A 10,040-nucleotide genomic window follows, 5' to 3' on the forward strand; every position below is an offset into this window, starting at 1 on the left:
CATGAAACAACCACGGCCATCTACGAGAAATTCTGAAGCATTGTCCATGACCACAGTTAAGAAATCTTGCTTAGATTCTGTTCTTCCTCTTTCATCTTGGTCCCTTTCGTCCTATCATAATCTACATAAATGTTACACATTTTTGGCGTAGGAGCTTGCTGCCAACCATATAATCTTTTCGAAACCTCCACTCCTGTAGTGCTTCCTTGCAACAGCAACCAAGGGCAAACAGCTGAGAATCAGTTGTTCATCCAAATCCTTAAACTAGGCTAATCAACAATGGAGACATAACCGAAGCTCAAAAGTAGGCCAGGGTGCCTCTCTCTCTGTCTTGCCACACTCCTGGACTATTGGCCAGAAAATACCCATCTTCTTCGACAAGATTTTAAGAGTCTCATGCCTGTTGGCAAGTTCCATTAGTACCTTGATTCTCCTAAATGAGACATTACTTGGCTTATGCCCCTTCTCAACCATCTGCAAGAAACAATTCTTAGCTTCTTCGAACTTCCCCAGATAAAAAAGCAAATCAAACAACACATCAGAGACCCAAATATACGACACAAACCCCTTCTCCACCATGTCCTTCCACAGCACCAGAGCCATCTGCACCTTCTCTTGTTTCTTACACAATCTAATAAGAAACATACAAGACTGTGTATTCGGCAGACATCCAGCCTCCCTCATTCTCTTACACAAATTCAAGGAGCTGCCCAAAGTCATTCGACCAACAGAAAATCCTAAAGAATAAGCTATAAGTTATAGCATTTGGACACAAGCCCTTACGTACCATCTCATCCATCAAGGTACAAGCATCCATGACCCTTTTCGCTATGCAGAAATTCCTTATCACAGCATTATATGCAGCAGTATCAGGGTAACATCCCTACTTCATCATCTCCTTCAACATGCCTCTCGCTTTATCCGGCTGACCAACCAACCCTAATCCATCGATAATGCTCATGTACGTATAAACATCAGGAGTCATTCCTCCATCTCTCATATTCTCAACCACCTTTAACGCCCTATCAATTTCCCTATCATCTCCTTGAAATACACATCAACCAAACAATTATACGAACCCACGTCAGGCTTAACCCCCAACTCCCACATCTCTTCAAAAAACCCTTCAGTTTCCTTTTTAAGACCCCACCAATTAACGAGTTTGATAAGTAGATTTGAGTTGACTTGAGTGAGTCTTTCAAGTCTTGAGTTGACTCAGAACTATTAACTATGTGGAATCTGTAAATTTTTGGTGATTGAACGAAATAAGATTTCGGGAAAAATTGAAATTTTGCTCCACCATTAGTGCTACTAAACTCACTCCTAAAACCACCAACGATCTCAACCAAAAACAATACCCATAGCTCCAATATCGACCACATCATATATATCAAAGTTTAAACAAGCCAAAATCATTTCCACCAGTAGCATATAAGAGCCAAAATGAAACTAATTCACTCCCAGCAACAGATCTACTTAACTACAGAAGTTCCCTTCGTTACCCTTTCTACTAGTTAACACTACCAGATCTACCAAAAAACGGTTACAGCAGAAGGCCCAACTCCCAAGTCCCAACCATACACACAAAATATTTCCAAAACTAACCACAGACCCAAAATAAAGGAATTCTATTCCACCATCAAGTTAGCTAGTTAGGCAACATCTTCAGCAACAAAGTGATAGCCTCCTTCAGAGATGCTTTATGGTTTTCCTTGAAGTTACATAGCTCCTCTACCACATAACGGCCACTAGGATTACATTCATTCAGCTCCTTCAGAGAAGTACACCCGACTTCGTAGACCTCAGAGACAAAATCTTTGTTGAGATCATTCAACTTCTTATCCTCTTCATCAATTAATAACTCATGTTCCTCTTCCTCATCCGTACCGCAGTGAACAACTTTAAATGGATACCAATTAGAGTCTCCCAAACGAGCTTGACATAAAGAACAAAGTTGAGCTGCTTTGTCATCAGCCATATTAGAAGGATATAACGTGCTATTCGAAATGGTTTAATGTCTAGATCACCCATACGCTTCACTCCAAACTCAATACATCCCGAAATTCCCAACAATACTCTTCTCAGGCTCCAAACTCAATTACGCCTCAATCTTATACGACACCGAAGGCGGTACCCACTGTTTACACTGAAAACATAAGTCCCAATTCCGCTTGACTTGACTCACACCCACCCGTCAAAGCCACCAACGACCCTTTTGCCACCGCTTTTCCGTGATATCTCACTTCCATTTTCTTCATAAACTTAGGTTCACCCCATACATCTAAATAAACTCAACCAGTTTCCACATAAATTGACATAACCGGCTCACTGTAAAGACGAACTGGTCCACCACAGTTTAAAACAAGTTGCTTGGATTTATTAAAAAGGTTTAAAAGTGAAGATGGGTATGAAATGTCTGCTTTGACTATGGAAATGGAAGATGGGGTAGTGGATTTTGCTGATCCTCACGCCCAGGTGAGTGTTTGGGCTAAATTTTATGGGTTTCGATCACTGAATATTGGACCTGACGGCTCGAATAGTAGTGAACTATTATTAGAACTTGATGGCTAGAAGTTTGAAATCGGGTCCCCACAGACGGCGACATTTGTTACAACACAATACCGCAAGCAATAATCCCACTAGTATGAGAGCTATATTTGATATCGGCTGCACCAATTAGGTTGCCTACGTACCCATTTCGGGATCAAGCCGCCGTAGTTCACTTCCACCCTCTCCCCCTCTCTGCCTCCATTCCCAGCCCCCTTTTGTCCATCTCCTCCTCTCATCCTTTTTATATCCCTCTCTTAGGGTTACTCATGGGGCATAGTTTGGTCCTGGGCCCAATACACACTATGGTCTGGGCCTTATCTCTTGGCCCAGTACTTATGTGATACATTCCTGAATATGGCTACTACACCCATAATCCAGGGTTTCCAAACTTGGCTCCAAAATGGCATATTCTCTAGAATATTCTTGATTTTAGGGATCAAATCAAATCAAACAAATAAGGAAGGTTCTCTAGGTTTTTGGAGGCTTGAAAATGGGCTAGAAACACTAATGAAAAGTTCCAACTCGATCTGGATTCACAGCCCACGAGCACAAGTCCAAAATCCACAAAAAAGCCTATTTTGACCATATTTTCAATGCTACAAATTTCCTTTGACCGGGTCAAAATTAGGCAAGCTCATCTTCACAAAAAATGTTAATTAATCCATTAGGAAGGTCCATGAACTCTAAAAAATACCGGGTCAAAATCTTACTCCAAAAAATCATTGCATTCAACAGTGCGCACAACGGGCTGAAACGGGATAGGGCAAGATTTGGGTTTCTGAAATCCAAAAGGAACCTAGGAAATCTTGTACCCATTTCGAAGGATTTTTCAAGGGGAATTCAAATATGAAATAATCTCATCCAAATAAAGAGTGGAAAAAACGAGATTTGGGCTCCAAAGGGTTAGAGGGGCATTTTGGTCATTTTCAGCTCAAAACTCAGAAAGCAACGAAACTTCAGCCATAGCTAGAACATGATGAGGAGAGTCTAAAGACGCTAAAATAAGATGAAAAGAAAGAAGATTGATGTAGAAATGAAAACTCTAGAAAGCAAATCACCTTATATGATCAAATTTAATTCAAGGCAAAATCATGAATGAATTATGCCTGGGGTGCAAAAATGGGGTGTCTACAGTTGCCCCTCTTTGGCGGAGGTTGCTTGCAACTGAACGGCAAAGTCATGGAGACAAACCATTTTTGCCAAGCTCCAGCCAAAAGATCTCATGCAATTTTTGAAAATTCATTTGAAAAATATTTTTGAAAGAGGGCATTTCCCTGGATATTTGAAATCCTCAATTTTTTTTCAAGTTGTTTGTGAGGCCTTAAAAATGATTGAATGTTGGTGGATGCATCGAACGGACTTATACCACGCAACATGGCAACTAGATTATTTGTGGAAGCATCGGACGGACTTATACGACAAGACAAAATATCAATGCTAGCGGAAGCATCGGACAGACTTGCACCGCTTAACATGATATTGGTTGATTGAAAAATATTTTCTGAAAATGATGAACAACTTTTTTTGAAATCAAGGGAATTTTTTTTTTGAAATCTGATATTTTTCAAATTCATTTTAGAAAACTGGTGAAATTAAATGGATAGATCAATTCATTCATGATTTTGACTTAGATTAAAGATTCTCATATAATGGTGATAACCAAACATTGACGAAAGACTCACCGGGGAGAACAAGAAGATCCACTGGAGATGGAAGATTCTAAAGATGAAGGAAGAAGACACAGACGAACACTGCTGGAGAAGATAAGAGATATGCTGGAGATGGATGCCGGGGATGATGATATTCAAGTTCAATCAATCAATCAATCAATTGCGTTCAAGTGCTCGGATTGGAAAAGACTGTCACTATGAGTTCAGGCTGATCCATCCATGAGGTCAGTAAAAACTGACATTGTTCTCGCGAACAATTTTAATGTTGCACAAATGGAGTTACCGAAATGATATTAATGATCAAGTGGTTGCCAATAGTGCGATGAAAAACAAAATTTGATGAATATTTTCTTATACTGGAGGGTAAGAACCCCATGGTACTAATATTCATCATTTTTTATTTTATTTTTTTTAAAAGCTTTTGGATTTTTTTTTGGGTCAAACTTGGTCAACTGCCAAAACTGGTCAAAATCAGGTCAACTGGTGAGAACCAGGTCAAACAGCTCAAACCCGGGTCAGTCTAGACCAACCGGATCAAACGGGTCCAAACCTGGTTGAACAGGACCGAACCTTATGCCAAAATAGGTAAGGGGTACCCGACTTTCCTTATTTGGTGCTTGCACCGAATAATTGAATTAGAACAGCTTTTTTAAAAAAGGGAAGGAATCTCAGTAAAAGGACAAAAAAGAAACTTCCCAAAATTCGATCATACCCTCGTTCCTCGGAACCACATCCTTACTCGTCTCCATCTGCAGTCATACGAGCACCAAACAAAGTTGTAGCCTTATATGTCTATGTCTTGGACAAGGTCTTTCTATGTAATCGTACATCAGAAACAGTGTCTCTCATCCCGTTGGTTACCACCCATTCTTTAGGCATAAATTCCAATATAGTCGCCCTCGTTCTTGCTGAAACTATCATTGGTCTCGATAACACCACGAAGGATCAACCCTTCACCGGGAGTCTTCAACTCCTTTGGGTAAGTTTTTTTTTTTTTTTTTAAACCACCTTGTACTGTTTTATAGTTGTGGTTATACACCCATACAGACTTCTTGCGAACTCAACCAATGGGGGCAGAATGTTTTGGCCATGTACCCTCACCGCATCTCTTTCCCGGGTTATCCGTCAGAAACTCATATAGCCAGCAGATTTGGCATGGTCCAATCATATAACATTAATTGGAGAATTCACTAGTGGAAGATTACTGGTCATGTCAGGATATGAAGCCGATTTTCCAATTGTATGATGCTGCTTGGCTTATTTGAAACCACCTTCTACCCTACTGATAAGGCCATGAGACAGTTTGGATTTGAGCAAGAGCCGTCGATGTTAACCATATACCCAGCACGGGTAAGGTTCAGTGTTTGCCAAGCTGTTGAGATTCAAAATGCATGGGAGAATTGCGAGACTCTCCATGTCCCTCGCCTATACAATGAGCCAGTGACTTCTCGAGAATACCGGAGATGGCTGTATAGCAACAAGTAGTCCCTAGACAACTAAACCACTCGACACGCAAATTAGGTAGGCGCTTTACCTTAAATATGATATGTAATAAAGAAATGCTACTGTGTGAGCACGGTTGAATCTCTATGTTAGTATGCATGAGTAGGTAGAAAAAACGCATGAATATGATTAATGAAATGGCATGGTTTATTTTGGATATATTGCTTCAGAATCCTTTATGTAATGTTAACCTAGATTCTTCATCATCAGCCATCCAAAGCAAACCAAGTTTTCAAAAACAATTTCTTTTTATTTTATTTTTTGAAAACAATGTAAAACAAAACATTTTTTTATCCACAGAACAAGAAATACCACAAATGATTGAATAATAAGTGAAGGTGTGGGAATGAGTTACCGACAAGAAGATCCTCACGAGAATGACCTCAGGATAGGAGTACGATTAATCTTAGCACCAAAAAGTAGTAAGCACACACCACCCTTTTCCCTATCTGATTGCATGATCTCCACTATATGCTGAAAACCAACCATAAATCCTTTCCACCACTCAAAATGATCATAAAGTAAGCATAGGACAACTTCTTAGAGACACTTCCGAAAACATTCCTTCTGGCCTCGATAACCTCTGAATGGATCACACTATATCGGTGTATCCTCCAATGCAACCTTTTTTTTTTTTGTTTTGTTAAGTGGAAATTTTATTGATACTGATAAATAATTTTACAAATAATTAGGACAAGCGTGCAACAAGCTGCACTGCAAGTCCTTTATAAATAGCAAATCCTATTCTTCTAAAAACAAACTCGTTAGAACCAGCTATCATAACATTACTGTCCATAACTTTCTGAAGTCTCTTGAGAAGCTCAACAGACTGTTGTTTCAAGAAACCAAAAGCGTCGAAACTAAACAGAATGAAACAATGCTGGTTAGCCGTGCAAGCTTCCTCATGCTTCTCCATCTTCCCTGTCGCTGCTCTCGTAGCTGCTCCCCCCACCTCAAAGACTCCATTCCCAAGCCCTACCAATGGAGAGGCTCCAGTTACACCAACACATGCATGTCTCCCCTCAGACCAATTGTATATCAATATATCCGCATGTCGAAGTGTGGATCTTCCCTCATTCGGATCAGTGAGAAAATTCACAGGAGCCTCCTTCTTCACTTGTACCCCAGCCCTCCAAAAATGCATCACATAAAATATCTCTGACATGATCATGTCGGTATTTGAAACCTGGAAAATATCTACAGTGTGCTGCATGGTCTCCAAAAGCATCTAGTCTACTCTTTTTGCAAACAGGGCATAGACCACCATCAGAGTACAAAGGAATCATGAGACGGTACCGGAGAATAGAACGATACTCCATCGGCGACATATCTTTGTCCAAGTCCCTCCATCGAATAGCAAGTAGGAAGTCCTTTTATGTGTTCGACCGACCGCAAGCATCCAATGATCGCTTCGACGAAAGCAGATAACACAAACTCCCTCTGAAGACCAACAACAATCTTATTATAGAACGCTTCCGCCAAAAAAATTTGTGGTTTTGAGGGGATGGTAGCATTCCCAGCCATAGAACTGAGGTCAAAATCGGTAGACAAAGACTCATTGTACTGCTAGCAACATCAAGAATCTCATCCAAAGGCACTGGCCCACAACTCCTAAGAATGTGGTTCTGAAGCTCAGAAGTCTGACAACGAGAGGCCATAAAAGCAAAAGTAGAGACATTAGTGGCACAATAAATACCTAACCCACCCAGACGTAATGGGAGTGTCGATAAATGCCACTGCAAATCACCAAAGTTAGGACCATCAGAAACCACAATGCCCTGGAGAACATTACGGAGATGCCGATCAAACGTCTTAGCTGCCTCTCTAAAAAGGGATGGTGGACAAGTACGAATCGCAAATACCAACTTAGAGAGCCCAACACAAGCACGTAAGAGAGCTAACTCACACTGTGGATCGTCTAATGTAGCTAAACGGTCCATCAAAGTCACAACCTTTTCAACACGCTTGCAAGCAAGGCCCCTGACAAAGGATGGATCAGTGCTGACTGCACCTCTAAGCAACCTGACTCCCTGCTGAGGAGGGGACAAATCTGAAGGAAAGGGACCAGGGGTGGAGCGACGTGGATCCAATGATGGCCAAAATAGCTTAGTTTTAGCAACATTAAGAACCAGCCCATAAGAAGGTCCTTCTTCCTGAATCATACTCAAAGCTGTCGCCACCTGTTCTGTATCTGCAATAAGAGTCCCATCATCTAGATACCAAGCATGTAGCAACAATTGACAACTGGACTGGATCTGCAGAATCAGGGGATGCAACACCAGTGCAAATAGAAAGGGACCCAAAGGGTCGCCTTGCTGGACCCCAGTAGCAGACCATATGTAGCTATCCCCCATATATAACCTCGCTGGTTGACAATACAAGTACTCAACCCAAGGGGAAATAGCTGGGCAATGGATACGAACCTCTCTCAACATAGTAGTCCGATCAACCATGTTAAAAGCATTCTGAAAATCTACAAGCAAAGATCGAAAAGAGAGGTAATCGCATCGTTAGCATACACTATCGCGGTTGACAAATAAGCAAAATCGCTTCTGCACCACCAGAAACACCAACCCCATATTGAAAATCCTACAAGTATCCTACCACATCTTGGGAAACTCCTTTCATTGCAATCTTGGAGACCAAACGGCGCCAAACCATCCCCACAGCTATAGGATGAATACTATTATCCAGCTTAAGAAGTGGAGTAAGCGGAGCACTCGCAATGAATTCCGCTAACGGCTGTGGACATCGTCCCTGTAACCAAAGATTAACCACAGGGGTCAATGCATCTAGCAAATCAGATGATATAGCTGCTGCAGCCCCACTCATGGAATCCTACAAATGCTGAGCTCGAAGACCATCACAACCACAAGAAGTACCCTTCGGAAATGACCTAATACATGACAATAGGGCATCTCTCTCTACCACTAAAGGAGGCTCAGCAAAAGGAATAGTCGGTCTCACAGGTGGTTGTCGCATCGGGTGTTTCTCCTTTAATGCACATATAGTCTCCGCAGTATTGGAGGCAACTCCTGCTGATGATAACACTTTGACCGCTGTAGCAAAATGTCCATCAGCAACTTTTTGTAAATAGCAACGCACATTCTGAGTGGAGGCAGATTTCCTGGTCGGCTGGACTGAAGGAGACTCTATTACAGACTCTAAGAGACGAAACATCCCGCCAGGCTCATTCCATGTCATCAAAGCATGGAGAATCTGTTTTTGCTGAAAGTTTTTCCTAGTGCCAGAACGACGTTCCTGACGATTCTGTGGTCAAAAAACTTGCAGAGTGCAACGCGGCAAGAGGAGGAGACGAACCCAAGACATAACTAAACTAGGATCAGTTGTAATATCCCCGAGAGCCGATTTCAGTGCACCCGAAAATGCCAATCGACAAGCACGTGGTATACTTTTCACTGTTCGGAAAGGTATACGGAATGTATTATCCAGTAATTTCTCATTAAGAGAAGAAAGGACAACAAGCGGATCAAGGGTATCACCACCACCCCTCTGTGTCGTGGATGCAAGATCTGTAGTGTCGGGCTTAGGAGGCGGCTGTGGTATGCCCACAATGAAACATGGGGATTCCCCATTCTCCAACAAAATAGGTGCTGGTATGATAGCATCTAGATGACGACACGGTATACCAAATGCGTGGATACCCAGACAACGACCACACATCCATTTGTCTATAGACTTTAAGGAATTCTCCAATAACAAATACAAATCACAATCATCCTTAAGTTCATCCCGTACCCTATCAATACTCAACTGACAACCTACGTGTTGTTTATCAAAATGCGTGAGAAAGTAGGGAATAGTAAAGCCATTACTGTTAACCCCATTAGTGCATCCATGACGATCACGGAAAGGGCAATGAACACGTTTCTTAAGAGGCAGGACAATAGAACCAGAAGAAACAACTTTCTTCTTTCTCATATCCAAATCATGTCCACAACTCAACAAAACCCAAATCCAATCAAACAAAACTCAACATAAGCAAATCCCCAATCCTGTCAACAAAACTACAAATCCCACACCTCATCCCATCAACACACAAAACCTAAACCAAAACCTCTCCGACAGAACAAACCAGCCCAAAAAAAAGTTTATCTCTGACAGCCACAAAAACCCAACGAATGAGTTCACCAAGGCAACCCAAACCTAACGAAGTGATTTGGAAGGTGATTCAAGGTGGTGCGGTGGCGGGGCGAGGTGATGGTGATGCAGCAGCAGAAAGGTTGGGTTTAGATCGGTGGAGAGGGTGGAAGGATTAATGGTGTTGGTGGCAGCTAGTGCTGGTGGGAGGTGGTT

At 41.7% G+C, this 10,040-nt stretch overlaps 2 protein-coding genes and 1 pseudogene across 2 annotated transcripts; all 3 read right to left on the minus strand.

Moving 5' to 3' along the window:
- Positions 1-273: 273 nt before the first annotated feature.
- On the minus strand, positions 274-1,978 carry LOC147496567 (putative pentatricopeptide repeat-containing protein At1g02420 pseudogene; annotated as a pseudogene).
- A 2,910-nt stretch (positions 1,979-4,888) lies between these two features.
- LOC147496568 (uncharacterized) lies at positions 4,889-8,302 on the minus strand. The gene is made up of 4 exons (XM_086562606.1): positions 8,243-8,302; positions 7,676-8,188; positions 7,400-7,534; positions 4,889-4,969 (listed from the first exon to the last, which is right to left on the minus strand). Exons 1-4 carry the CDS (start codon positions 8,300-8,302, stop codon positions 4,889-4,891), a joined length of 789 nt encoding a protein of 262 aa, XP_086418732.1.
- A 241-nt stretch (positions 8,303-8,543) lies between these two features.
- Positions 8,544-9,668, minus strand: LOC147496569 (uncharacterized). The gene is made up of 2 exons (XM_086562607.1): positions 9,045-9,668; positions 8,544-8,993 (listed from the first exon to the last, which is right to left on the minus strand). The coding sequence occupies exons 1-2, from the start codon at positions 9,663-9,665 to the stop codon at positions 8,562-8,564; spliced, it is 1,053 nt and encodes a 350-aa protein (XP_086418733.1). The 5' UTR covers positions 9,666-9,668; the 3' UTR covers positions 8,544-8,561.
- Positions 9,669-10,040: the final 372 nt, after the last annotated feature.

The sequence above is a fragment of the Coptis chinensis genome, chromosome 5 (genome assembly GCF_015680905.1).
Source record: "Coptis chinensis isolate HL-2020 chromosome 5, ASM1568090v1, whole genome shotgun sequence".
NCBI lineage: Eukaryota > Viridiplantae > Streptophyta > Magnoliopsida > Ranunculales > Ranunculaceae > Coptis > Coptis chinensis.